The 14,533-nt window shown below is 40.1% G+C and overlaps 1 protein-coding gene across 10 annotated transcripts in view; it reads left to right on the top strand.

The window, feature by feature from the left end:
* Window positions 1–14,533, top strand: part of LOC145350939 (echinoderm microtubule-associated protein-like 6) — a 394,618-nt gene that overhangs the window by 260,056 nt on the left and 120,029 nt on the right. For 8 of the 10 annotated variants that reach the window (XM_080200440.1, XM_080200441.1, XM_080200439.1 and 5 more), the window contains one exon: window positions 8,987–9,163. In XM_080200440.1, the coding sequence (XP_080056566.1) occupies window positions 8,987–9,163 (177 nt within the window). Of the gene's footprint in view, window positions 1–8,986; window positions 9,164–14,533 lie in introns of those variants that run through there. The other 2 variants (XR_013888268.1, XM_080200447.1) reach the window with 2 other exon arrangements.

The following is a 14,533-nucleotide window of genomic DNA, read 5'->3' as shown; positions in this document are numbered from 1 at the left end:
GTACGTTAGAATACAGAATTCGATATTAAGTCAATTATAGAAAGCAAAATAAAGAGAGGCAAAGAAAGATTAGATTGAAACAGAGTAAAAGAGACAAAACCTTCCAGACTGACAAAACCAGAACTGTCACCATATACATTTAAATGAGCCTTTGCCAGTAATCTGCCAGAGTTAAAGAGAGAGACAGGTGATAACAGATATGAGAAAATCTACACCAGATTTTCTTTGAACATTCATCTTCTCCTAGACATACAACCATTCTGGCCTAAAAGTCTCTCGATATTGAACGTTGAGTGTTTGAAAACTCCACCTTCAGCGTAACCTTCACATAGTTCAAATATGTACAGATCTATAAATTAACTGACCTTACATAGGTTTTTCTAGCACAGATTCCAACTTTCAATGACTCAACAATGGTTTCAGGTACCGAGGTTTTTTTTAAACAAATATTTGAAAAGTTCTGCCCATAACAACAACAACAACATTAAATATTCTAAGATTCTTCACAGGAGCATTATAACACAAAATATGACACAAGTCACTTGAGGAGATATTAGGTCAGATAATCATCTTGATTTTAAAGAACATATTAAAGGAGGAAAGAGAGGTAAAGTTTTAGAGGTTTAAGGAGGGAATTCCAGAGCTTTGGTTGCAGGCAGAGAAAGCCATGGCCACCAGTGATGGAGTAGTTAAAATTGGTGATGCTCAAGAGGTCAAAATGAGCACAGGTATCTGAGGGTTGTGGGCTGAAGGAGTTCACAAAGGTAGTGACGGGCAAAGCAGTGGAGGAATATGAAAACAATAATGAGGATTGTAAAATCAAGGCGTTGTTGGACTAGGAGCTAATGTAAGTCAAGCAGCAGGGTGATGATAGACGAACAGGACTATGTGCGAGTTAAGACATGGGTAGCAGATTTTTGGATGACCTCCAGTTCAGGAAGAATAGCATATGAGAGACCAACCAGGAGTGAACAAAGAAAATTATAGCACAGGAACAGGCCCTTCTGCCTTCCAAGCCTGCACAGCCATGCTGCCCCACTTAACCAAAACCCTCTACCCTTCCAGAAACCATATCCCTCTATTCCCATCCTATTCATGTACTTGTCAAGACACCCCTTAAAAGTCAGTACCATTTCCGCTTCCACTACCTCCCCCGGCAATGAGTTCCAGGCACCCACTACTGTCTGTGTAAAAAAATCTGCCTCGTACATCTCCTTTAAACCTTGCCCCTTGCACCTTAAACCTATGCCCCTAGTAATCGACTCTTCCACCCTGGGAAAAGGCTTCTGACTATCCACTCTGTCCATGCCCCTCATAATCTTGTAGGCTTCTATCAGGTTTCCCCTCAACCTCCGTTGCTCAAGTGAGAACAAACCAAGTTTCTCCACTGGAAGTGCATTGGAATTATTAAGTCAGAAGGTTGAAAAGGCAGGAATGTGGTTCCAGTAGTGGATGAGTCAGATGGGATGAAGTCAGGCGATGTTATGGATGTGGAATAAGGTGGTCTTATTGACGATGGGAATATTAGGTTGGAATCTCATCTCAGGGTCAATTATGACACTAAGATAGTGAACAGACCAGTTAGTTTTAGACTTTTGCCAAGGAAATGGATACAGTCTTGCGATCAGATTTTGGAGAAGGATCTGAAAACGTTGATTTCAGTCTTCCAAATAGTTATTTGGAAGACATTTCTCCTCATCCTGTACTGGAATTCAAATAAGCAATCTGATTATTTAATGACATTGAAGGAGTCAAGAGAGGTGCTGGTTTCAATAATGGCTATCCATCTTAAAAATGCTGCCAAGAAGCCAAATCAAGGCAACTTTGACAAGATCACCTGTTTAGCACTTTTCCTTCTGATAATTTCAGTATTACAGAGTCGGAGAGATATAAAAATAGAGGGGCTCCACTCCTGAATGACTTCCAGTGCAGGTTACACTGATTGCCATGTTAGGAAGGGCAATAGCGTGGGTAACCCATATGGATACTAGAAGCATGGAAGAGTGGAAAGTTGTGACATCAGTCAACGTCTAACATGATTTGGCAAGCAGTCTGCCAATTTTGATGTCCTAGGTCCTGTTAACAACCCTCTCTCAAACATGTGCAGCTAAAGGCATGAAGATAAGGCTTTAAATTGAATGGGGGAGGGGAGCAGTTTCAGTTGTAGGGGAAATTAGAAAACCCAAATTATAGGAGGAGATAAGAGTGCAGGTTAGTGATATGGTGGATGGTTACCAGACAATAAAGATGAGGGACAGAATGGGTGAATGTCTTTATGCAGCAAGGAATTATAAAGGAGTAGGGAAACTTACTAGTAGAACAAATTTAAAAGCTTTGTATCTAAATGCACGAAACATTTGGAACAAAATTAATGAGTTAATGGCACAAGTAGAAACAAAAAGGTATGATGTGGTGCCAATTACCGAGACATGGTTGCAAAGAGACCATGTCTGCGAATTGAATATCCAAGAGTACTCAGCATTTTGGAAAGATAGACTGAAAGGAAAAGGAGGTGGTGGAACTTTGCTGGTGAAGAAAGGGATCAGTGCTGTGGTGAGAAATTATATAAGCATGAGAGATCAAGATGGGGAATCAGTCTGGATAGAAATAAGAAATAGCAAAGGGAAGTACTTGGTAGCAGTAATCTATAGGTCTCCAAGCAGTAGTTGCACAGTGGGGCACAGTATAAGTCAGGAAATACTGGGGGCTTGCAAGAAAGGTACGGCAATAATCGTGGGTGATTTTAACATGTTAAGAAGTCTCACAACACCAGGTTAAGGTCCAACAGGTTTATTTGGCAGCAAAAGCCACTTTTGCTACCAAAGAAAATTCCCACTTACCTGATGACGGAACAGCGATCCATAAGCTAGTTGCTTTTGCTACCAAATAAACCTGTTGGACTTTAACCTGGTGTTGTGAGACTTCTTACTGTGTTTACCCCAGTCCAATGCTGGCATCTCCACATCACGATTTTAATATGCACATAGATTGGAAGAATCAAATTGGCAAGGGTAGCCTGGAGGCAGAGTTCATTGAATGTATTAGAGATTGTTTCTTGGAACAGTATGTTGCAGAAGCAACCAGGGAGCAGACTACTCTGGATTTGATATTGTGTAATGAGGAGTGATTAATTGATGATCCCATAGTTAGGGATCCTCTGGGGAGTAGTGACCATAGTACAGAATTCAAAATTCGGTTTGGGGTAAGAAAGTGGAGTCCCACATGAGGATGCTGGAATTAAACAAAAGAAATTACACAGGCATGAGGATAGATTTGGCCTGAGTAGAGTGGGCAGGGAAGCAAAAATGTAAGCCAGCAGATGAGCAGTGGCAGTTGTTTAAGGAGGTACTCAATTCCTCACAACTAAAATATATCCCAGTGAGGAAGAATGATGGTAAGGGAAGTAAAAAATATCCATGGCTAAACAAGGAGGTCAAGGACAATATAAAGACAAAAACTAAGGTGTAGCATATTGCAAAGGCCTGTGGCAGGCTGGAAGATTGGGAAATTTTCAAACATAAACAAAGGGATACTAAAAAAGTAATAAAAAGAGTTAAGGTAAATTACAAAAGACAACCAGTGCACAATATCAAAAAGGATAACAAAAGCTCCTATAAGTATATAAAAGGAAAGAGAATTGCTAAGGTGAATGTTGGTCCCTTGGAAGGTGAAACCAGAGAGTTAATAGAGGGGAATACTGAAATGGCAAAGATGCTAAATCAATACTTTGCCTTAGTTTTTGCAGTGGAGGACATTATTCCTATAGGAACAGGCAAGCCAGAGATAATAGAAAGAATAGAACTCAGAACAATCAACATTGATAGAGAAATGGTACTCAGCAAACTACTGGGATTGAGGGCAGACACATCCCCCAGGCCTCATGGCCTACATCCTAGGATATTAAAGGAAGTGGTGGTAGAGATAGTGGATTCATTGATTATAATATTTCAAAATTCCCTGGACATGGTAAAGGTTCCAGTCAATTGGAAAATTGCTAATGTATTCAAAAAGGAGGGAGGCAAAACGTGGGAAATTACAGACCAGTTAGTTTAATATCTGTTGTTGTGAAAAGTGTTTCAATCAATTACCAAGGAAGCAATATCAGGATATTTGGAAAGTCAAAACGCTTCCATCAGAGTCAGCATGATTTTATGAAGGGCAAATCAATTTTGACTATTTTGCTAGAGTTCTTTGAAGATGTAACAAGCAAAGTGGATAATGGGGATCCTGTTGGTGAGGTATATCTGGACTTCCAGAAGGCATTTGCTAAGGTGTCGAACAAAAGGTTAATTCACAAGGTTAGGTCACATAGGATTAGAAGTAATTTATTAGCTTGGATAGGTGACTGGCTGTTGGACAGAAGATGTAAGTCAGGATAAATGGGTTTTTTCTGGATGACTGGAAGTAACTAGTGGGGTGCCGTAGGGTTCGGTCCTTGTGTCCCAGCCAATTACAATCTATATTAATGACCTGGATACAGAGGTAGATGGCTCTATAGCCAAATTTGCAGATGACACAAAAATGAGGAGGACAGTAAGTTGCAATGAGGAAATAAGTACCAATAATAGAAATAAGTACAAATGAATATAAATAGGTTCAGAGAGTGGGCCAAAATGTGGCAGATGGAGTTTAACGTGGATAAGTGTGAGGCCATGCCTTTTGGTTGGAAAAATGGGAAGGAGAGACTTCGGGGTGCTCCAGTGCAGAGGGATCTGGGTGTTCTCGTTCATGAGTCACAGGAAACCAGCGTGCAGTACAGCAGATAATAATGTTGGCATTTATGGCTAAAGGAATAGAATATAAAAGTAAAGAAGTATTGTTGCAACTATACAAGGCATTGGTGAGACTGCACCTGGAGTTTGTGCACAGTTTTGGTCCCCAGCTTTGGTCCAGTTTTGATTCGCTTGATTGATTCCAGAGATGAGGGGTTTGTCGTATGAAGAGAAATTGAACAGTTTCTGGAATTTAGAAGAATGAAGGGAGATCAAATTGAAGTATACAAGATCATAAAAGGTATGGATAAAGTAGATGTGGAGTGGATGCTTCCTCTTGTGGGATGCGCTAGGATGAGGTCATAGTCTTAGGATAAGGGGTAGCAAATTTAAAACAGAGTTGAGGAGAAACTACTTCTCCCAAAGGGTTGTGAAGCTGTGGAATTCGCTACCCCAAAGTGTGGTGGATGCTGGGACAGTGAATACATTTAAGGAGCAGTTAGACAGACTTTTAATAGGCAATAGGTTGAAGGGTTATGGGGAGAAAGCAGGAAAATGGAGGTGAAGAGCATATCAGCCACGATCAAATGGTGGAGCAGACCTGATGGACCTGATTCTGCTTCTATATCTTATGAACTTATGATGTCTTTCTGTAAATTAAGTCACTTTTTAACAAGAATGAGAAAATAATTTACTGTTTTGCTAATGTTTAGCTTCTTTGTTGAGCACTTCATCTTGAGTATTATTATGACAACTCTCTAAGCTTTGTTTTATAAAATTAATCTTATCCACAGTATTAAAGTTGGCAGGTTAAAAATTGCTGAGAGGCATTAGCAGACATGTGGACCTTGATGAACAATTACCCACATCTAATGGCAGTAATGTTAGTAACATGATTGCAGCAAGCAGCTCAGTACTAAGCATGCTGCAATGTTTGCACACTCAGCAGGGAGTCAAGCACCAATTAAAGCTAGCTTGCACTTCCTAAAACCAGCTTGCACCCCTTAAAGTGGAAGTGCATGTTGGCTAGAACAGGTACTGGAGGCTAAAAGGCTCAGGGGAAGAAAATGGGGCTTGTAACATGTGTATTTTAGACGCCATGCATACTTTTTAACTCTCAAAAATTATTCCTGAGATTCATACACACGTTTCTGGCAGAAGTGAACACTACACCATCTTGGTACTTTCTCATCTGCGCGCTGTTCTTCAGCAATCTTATTTGAAAATGAAGCGTCAGTTTTCACTTGTACACTGATACCAAGTCGCTCTCACCATCACTCCTCTTAATAATCCACTGTCTCTATATTACCAAATTACTTGTCCAAAAATCAGTAAAGGATGAGCAGGAATTTCCTCCAATTAAATATTGGGAAGACCAAGTCCATTGCCTTTGGTCCTTGCTACGAGCTCCGTTTCACTAGCCACAGATTCCATCCATTTCTGTAGCAAATATTAGGCTGAACCAGACAGTTCACAATCTTTCTGTCATATTTGACCTCAAGATGAAAGGAGCTTTCGACCATATATCCGTGACATCATTAAGAACATCTATTTCCTCCTTTATAATATGGTGCCACTTCTCTTTTACTTAAATTCATTTGATGCTGAAACCCTTATCAATACCTATCTTACTATTTGACTATTCAATTTTATGGAGTATTTCCATACTCCATAAACTTGAGGTCATCCAAAACTCTGCTGCATGTGTCCTTATTCACACCAAATCCTGCAAATCCATCACCCCATTCTTGCTGACCTATACTGCTTCCCAGTGAAGTAAAACCTTGATTTTTAAATTGTATCCTTTTGTTTCCCTATTCTATAGCCTTCTCAAGTCCCATAAACCTCTGAGTCACATGCACTCTGGCTTCATGACTATCCCCAACTGTAACTGCCCCCCTGTTGGTGGCTGTGTTTCAGTTCCAAGGTTCTAAGCCCTGAAATCCCCTTGCTAAACTTCTCTCTTTCTTTCATTCTCTTTCCACTTTTAAAGGTCCTAAAACCTACCATTTTGACAAAGTTTTTAGCCCCCTAATTGATACCTCCTTAAGTTCCTGAATATCAATCGTTACATCATAACACTTCTGTGAAACACCTTGTGACACTTACTTACATTAACGACATTACATAAATACAAGTTGTTGTTATTTTAGAATTTTCCTGAAGTTGCCTAAAGTTTGATTAGTTTACAGAGAGTGCTGGCTGATACTAAAACAGATTTTTATTGGTCTAGAAGTTTGGACTGAAACAGGTTGCTTCCAGACTTTGGTAGTGTTCCCTCTTAGAATTGAGCAAGAACGGGATAAAGAACAGAGGCCACACAAAAGAGGGAGGGATAGCGGGAGGCCATATCCAGAGGCAATTAATTTACATGAACTTTAGCGAGGGTGAATGCCTGAGATGTCTTTGCTTCACTACAGAAGTTGTGAATTGAATCTGATACAGCACAACTGAAAGTTCAAGGCTGATCAACAATCATGTTGCCTGTGTTTTTTGAGATTACCGTGGCTCTCAACTTATTTGTATCTGATTCCTTCCCGACTGCTGCTGAAGAAATAAGTAACATCTTGCGATTTGCAACACAGTGCTGCAGATGCCATGTCATTGAGGCTTTCTGTACAAAGTGACCTAGCATAATCTCATTTGCCAGAAATCAGCAGGCAGAGAGAACTCAAGGTTTCCATGGATTGCAGGCCTCTCCATGGAGCATGGTGTCTTTGACTGTACTGAAGGCCTTCTATATCTCAGGTCAACTTGGCTTTTTTCTGAACATAAAGGATTCGGATCCCTCAATGTGCAGATCATGTGCAATCACAAGCAGTGTACCATACTGGTGATTGCCCTTTATCCTGGCAATAGAGAAACAGTCTCTATTGCCAGGATAAAGGGCAGTTTCTTCATCCTGCAACAGCTCTGTTTGATTCACCATACCAAGTCAAAGGCTGGCTACTAATCAACAAATGTTATTCATTGATGACATGACTCATAACCTGAGTCTGAAACCCACGCATACATGCACTGCCGGCCTATAGTGAGAACCATGCTGCCACAATCAATTTTAAGAGCATAATGTCAGACATCAAGTGGAATGAGAGAAGAGGCCCAGATAATTAGATATCATCAATTGTTTCAGCACCTCCAGTGGCCACAGCCCAGCAATGCCCATCCCTACAATGACACTCACTTACATAGGGGTTAAAACATGCTAGTGATCTGGTCCATTTCCCCATGCTGCTGGATGCTAATTTGTGTCATTGCTTTCTACAAAAAAATAAGGAATTCTGTGTGGGACAGTTGATTCAGTCTGTTTGGATGATATAAGTACCATGGTTGAATAGCTGCCAGTGTGTAAGAACTGTAGGCTGTGAATGCAAAGCTTGCAACAGTACCAAATATGCAGAGTTGGGTTAAAATATATGAATTGAAGGTTTGAGTATTATCTGTTTGAGATTATTAATAGGTTGATATGGAGATGTATGAATTGATCAGTAAATGAGGCTAGTGGTGCAGTTGATAGAATATGCCACTTAAAGATGGACTCATTCATCTTGACAACTTGTATAAAATAGTTAAATTTCTTCCTGCACTGCATCCATGTTCTAAGAACAACATTCTTGAAATTAACCTCTGCCACCACCTCTTCAGAGTATCTGTCCCCCAACAACTATACAACTCTCTACTTCTTCAACAAAGACATTGTCTGAAAATCTTAATGCACAACCTCTCTTACGTGCAGTCATTGCTCAGTTTTCAGATGACTCCCACTAGCTCATGCAACCACAATGCTTCTTAGCTTTCGGAGGCATAAGCTACTTTTAAGCCCAGCCAATTGAAATATCAGGCCTTCTGTTGATGTGCGCAGCTCATGAACAGTCTATGTAGCACTGGCTGCACACAGCAGCCATGTAAAGCAGCAGGCTGTAGAAAATTACTATACTGTCTACAATACCATGAACATGTATGGGCTAACTGCATTCCATGTTTCCCATGTCCTTTTTTGTATTTATGCAATTTTTCCCACTAGCACTTGCCCACACACAAGAATTCTAGTGTAGTATCATGAGCAGTCACTGACTTCAACATGCTCAACAGTAAAATTTAATCAGAGAACTATCATTCTCTATTGAGAGAACATTGTTTCTGGACCTATAAGCTCTTTATTTTTGCATAAACGTAGATATGTTGAGATCAATTATTCTGTCACATGATGGTAGATCTTAATTGAGATTTGATACACAGGAAATTCCAGCTTATCTGTTTCATTTTTTATGCAGATAGAAAAGATAGATTGGGCTACTTGGACATGTGTTTTAGGACCAACATGTGAAGGAATCTGGCCTACACACAGTGATATCACAGATGTCAATGCAGCCTGTCTGACCAAAGACAAAAAACTCATAGTCACAGGGGATGACTTTGGCTTCATAAAGCTTTTTTCATATCCAGTAAAGGTAACTTTATTTGCACAGGTAATATTTTGTTTTAATATAAAAATAACAGTGTATATATGGTCATTCAAATCACTTTTGTTTTAAATTCCCCATAATAAATGCATAAATTGTATGTTTTGCATGTATACTGTCAAACATGCTAACTTAATTAAATTTTGCAAGTTTTGATACTTCGTTGTTTCAGTTATTTTACAGGTGTATTCACTGTCATGTCGTGCAGGTAATTAGTTTGGACATTTGATGACCTACAAAAATTGGCTTGGAATGTTTGGGAAGTTAAACATACTGAAATACAAAGGAATATAAATTGGTCTTCACATTATGGCAGAAGTGTTGCTCATCTGTATAATGTTCATTCCAAGGAGTCTCACAACACCAGGTTAAAGTCCAACATGTTTATTTGGTAGCACTAGCTTTTGGAGCGCTGCCCCTTCATCAGGTGAGTGGAGAGTTGGGTTCATAAACAGGGCGTATATAGATACAGACTCAATCATAAGATAATGATTGGAATGCATGTCTTAACAGGTAATCAAGTCTTTACAGGTGCAAACAATGTGAGTGGAGAGAGGGTTAAGCACAGGTTAAAGAGGTGTGAATCGTCTCAAGCCAGGACAGTTACTAAGATTTTGCTAGTCCAGGCAAGTTGTGTGGTTACAGGTAGTGTGACATGAACCCAAGATCCCAGCTGAGGCCTCCTCATGTGTGTGGAACTTGGCTATCAGTTTCTGCTCAGTGATTCTGCATTGTCTTGTGTCTTGAAGGCTGCCTTGAAGAATGCTTACCCAAAGATCAGAGGTTGAATGCCCTTAACTGCTGAAGTGTTCCCAACAGGAAGGGAACATTCCTGCCCGGTGATTGTCGATCGGTGCCCAGTGTCGTAGTATCTGCATGGTCTCGCCAATGTACCATGCCTTGGGATATCCTTTCCTGCAGTTAGCCGAGTTGGAAGAATATGTACCGTGTACCTGGTGGATGGTGTTCTCATGTGAGATGATGGCATTCATGTTCATGATCCAGTACGACTTGAAGAGGTTGCTGTGGCAGAGTTGTGTGGTGTCATGGTTACTGTTCTCCTAAAGGCTGGATAGTTTGCTGCAAAGGAAGAATATTGACATTTTTTTCCTTTGGACTCACAGTGAACAATCACTGAAACAACTACATGATGACATCAACAAGTTCCATCCCACCATCAGACTCACCCTCTAGAATCTTGGACACACTTATCTCCAACAAAGACGGTCACCTCAGCACTTCCCTGTACTGCAAGCCCACAGATAACCTCATAATGCTCCACTTCTCCAGCTTCCACCCTACAGACCATTCCCCCATATATACAGAATCTACTCAGATGAGGAGGAATGCAACAGATATCTACAGACACTGAAAGACGCCCTCATAAGAACAGAATGAGGCGCTCGAGTCATTGATCAACAGTTCCGACACACCACAACGAAAAACCGCACCAACCTCCTCAGAAAACGAATGTAGGACACAGTGAATAGAGTATCTTTTGTTGTCCAGTACTTCCCTGGAGCAAAGAAGCTATGACATCTTTGGAGCCTTCAACATGTCATCGATGAAGACGAATATCTCACCAAGGCCATCCCCACACCCCCACTACTTGCCTTCAAACAACTGCACAAACTTAGACCATTATTTGCAGCAAACTACCCAGCCTTCGGGAGAACAATGACCACGACACCACACAACCCTGCCACATCAATCTATGAAAGACATGCCGGATCATCAATATGGATGCTATCATCTCACGTGAGAACATCATCCACTAGGTACACAGTACATACTCTTGCGTCTCGGCCAATGTTGTCTACCTGATATGCTGCAGGAAAGGATGCCCGTGGCGTGGTATATCAGTGAAACCATGCAGATGCTATGACAACAGAAGAATGGACACTGCTCGATAGTAACCAGGCAGGAGAGTTTCCTTCCTGTGGGGGAACTTCAGCAGTCAAGTGCCCTCAACCTTTGATCTTCAGCTAACTGTTCTTCAAGGTGGCCTTCAACACATACGACAATGCAGAATCGCCGAGCAGAAACCGATAGCCAAGTTCTGCACACATGAGGACAGCCGCAACCAGGATCTTGTAACCCCCATGACTTGCCTGGGCTTGCAAAATCTGTCTTGAGACAATTCACACGTCTTTAACTTGTGCTTAACCCTCTCTTTACTCACATTGTCTGCACCTGTAAAGACTTGCATTCCAACCATTATATTGTAAATGAGTCTGAGTTTAGATATGCCCTGTTTGTGAACCCAATTCTTCACTCACCTGATGAAGGGACAGTGCTTTGAAAGCTCATGCGACCAAGTAAACCTGTTGGACTTTAACCTGTGTTGTGAGACCTCTTAGTGTGCCTACCTCAGTCCAACGCTGGCATCTCCACATCGTTCCAAGGAATTCTGATCAGAAAATCACAAGCCTACATATCTTTATTTTCCATCTAATTAAATTATGGGTAGAAAATGAATTCTGAGTCTTCACTTTCCAGACCACTGCACTCACACGGTGCCATAACCTGGTATTCGATTTTTCTATTTAATTCTAGCTATTGTTAAATGCAACATAAGCTAAAGAGATAAATTTCTTACTTTAGTCAAGAAGGATAGAACAAAAACATTCACATTGTCTTAAGAGTAGGATCTGGCAAAGTGGAGGTTTGGATGGAATCTGCTTACTCAGCAGTCTTATATTAAGCAGAGTTTGGGCTTCTAAAAGATGGCATGGGTTCAGTATCAGCTTGTGCAAATGTCTATAAACAAAAATCCAACAAAAAACTGCACACCAAATCTGATTTACTTTTTCTCCTTCAGACCTGTTTATTTGCAGCATTTTGTATTTTAATTTGGAACTCTAGCTTTTGTGTTTCTTAATCTAGTCTGTCAGTATTGAAGGTATGAAGGCCAGTTGGAGATGGAAAGGTGGAGAGAGATTAATTTAAGAGAGAAACTTACAGGAAAGATAATTTAAGGCAGAAACTTGCATATAACATTTTAAAAAAAGGCATAACTTCACATTTTTTATTTGGAACACTTAAATTGGAACATTCCAGTGTTTTTTCAAGTTAAAAAGAACACAGTTTTCATAATCATTGGCAGATTCAGAATCATGGAGACAGAAATGTTTGCACAACCAACAAAGAAATTGGCATTACATAGGAATGGGTCTTGTTGTAATTTAGCTTTGCTCTCAATATTCTCCACTCGTACTTGCATCAGAAGGCAATTTCCACAGTAGTTCTTTGACCCCTGTGAAATTATGTATGAGTTAAGAGCATAAAAACTAGGAGCAGGAATAGGCTATTTGGCCTGTTGAGTATGGTCCGCCATTCAATAAGCACATAGCTGATCTTTTCATGGACTCAGTTCCACATACCCAACCGCTCACCATAAGCCTTAGTTCCTTTATTCTTCAAAAATCTATCAATCTTTGCCTTAAAACCATTCCATGAGGTAGACTCAACTGCTTCACTGGGCAGGGAATTCCACAGTTTCACAACCCTTTGGGCGGAGAAGTTCCTCCTCAAATCAGCCCTAATTAACAGTTAAAAAAGAAGAAAATGTTTCACTTCTATATACTTAATACACATAAATTATCTTCTTCAGAAAAACACCACACAGTTAGGTCATATTCTAAACAACCAATCAAATCTACTCAAAAAAATAAATTCACACAAAGGCATAAAAGCAGAAGAGCAATGCTAAATGTATGGACAGATTTATTGTCCTTTTTCTAAATATTTTAGCTGAGTTCTTAGTGAGATAGATAATTGGTTCTGAATTGCATTGACAAAACAAATAAAACATGTAATTATAATTTACAACATAGCTATAGACAACCATTAAAATAGAAACAAAATCAAGGTATAAAATAAGGATTGCACAATTATGATGATTTCAGGATACAAATAATGACAGTACGTTATGAAATGCAGGTTTTCTTAATTTACAGAAATGTCTACTGCACTCAGCATTTTATATTAAAGAATATAAATGATATGTTGTCAGGTTGAGTGTATTAAATTCTCAAACATTTACATTCTATTTGACATAGTGTGGCTTGAAGCCTTCTGGAGGAACCTGAGGTCTTAGTTGCTAGACAAATCTGAGAAAAATATAAAGAACAACATTAGGAACTCTTCATTGCATTTATCAGCCTGACCAAAGCATTTGACACAGTAAATCGCTATGCATTGTGCTCCAGAGATTTGGATGTTTAAAAAATTCATTGAAATCCTGCAACTGCTTCATGGTGATATAAGTGCATCTGTCTTCTGTAGAACATCTGAAACAGACTCTTCAAAATGTGGACTGGTGTCAAGCAAGACTGTGTAAAAGCCCCTTACAGTCTATGTGACAGTTTCCATTCATCTCAAAGATCAATTGGTCTCTGATGGAAGTAATAAATATTATCTAGATGGAAAACTCTTTAGCCTCAGTCACCTTGCTGCCAAAACTAAGCTGACCACAATGGATGTATATCATTTATAATTTGTGAATGATTGCAGTGTCATTGCCCACTCTACATCTGTTTTGCAAATCACTCTCGATCTCTTCAACTCTGCATGCAAGAGACCCTTGAATAGTGCAAAAACAAAACATTTGTATCAACCCCAGACCTGGTAAGTCAAAATATTCCACTTCCCATATATGTTGAAAGAAAGATCCTAGAATATGTTGATTATTTCCCATACCTTGTCAGCTATCTCTCTCAAAAGGCCACAACTGACTTGGAGATCCAACCCCAGAACAGCTGCGCCAGATCAACCTTCTACAAACTATGGCAGAGTGTTTGATAATAAAGACTTCCACAAGTCAACAAAAGTCCTAGTGAACAGAGCAGTTGATGTCACCACGCTCCTGTACAGCGGTGAGGCCTGACCCGTGTATCAGTGACACAGAAGAATGCTAGAAGAATTCCATCAACAACGTCTCTGCCACATTCTTCAGATTCAACGGGAGGATCGTTGAACAAATGCTAATGTTGTTCTTGAAACTAGCACCACAAGAATTCAGGCAAAACTCCTGCAAAATCAACTAGTGATGGACTGAACACCACTAGCCCACTGAACTTACTGGAATCCCCCACTCCAGCCTTTTTAGATCATGCTGGAATTTCACCCTAGAACAATTGCTAAGCCCTCCACCACCTTCCCCTGTTCCCCTCATGACCTCGCTTACTGTAAGGAACCATTTCCAGAGGTTCTGGGCTGCAGTCTCCTGCTGCCATATTTTTGCTCCCACTTGCTGACCAACAATCTGGCATTGGGTCAGCAGGATTCCAAGATCTTTTATTCAGTTAAGGCCCAGCCATTAAGGTCAATAGAGCTTCCAACTTACAGGGTGAATTA

Source organism: Carcharhinus amblyrhynchos, chromosome 12 (assembly GCF_965287045.1).
Source record: "Carcharhinus amblyrhynchos chromosome 12, sCarAmb.v2.hapA, whole genome shotgun sequence".
NCBI lineage: Eukaryota > Metazoa > Chordata > Chondrichthyes > Carcharhiniformes > Carcharhinidae > Carcharhinus > Carcharhinus amblyrhynchos.
Note: the sequence above shows the minus strand (reverse complement) of the source record. Positions and strands in the feature narration are given on the sequence as shown.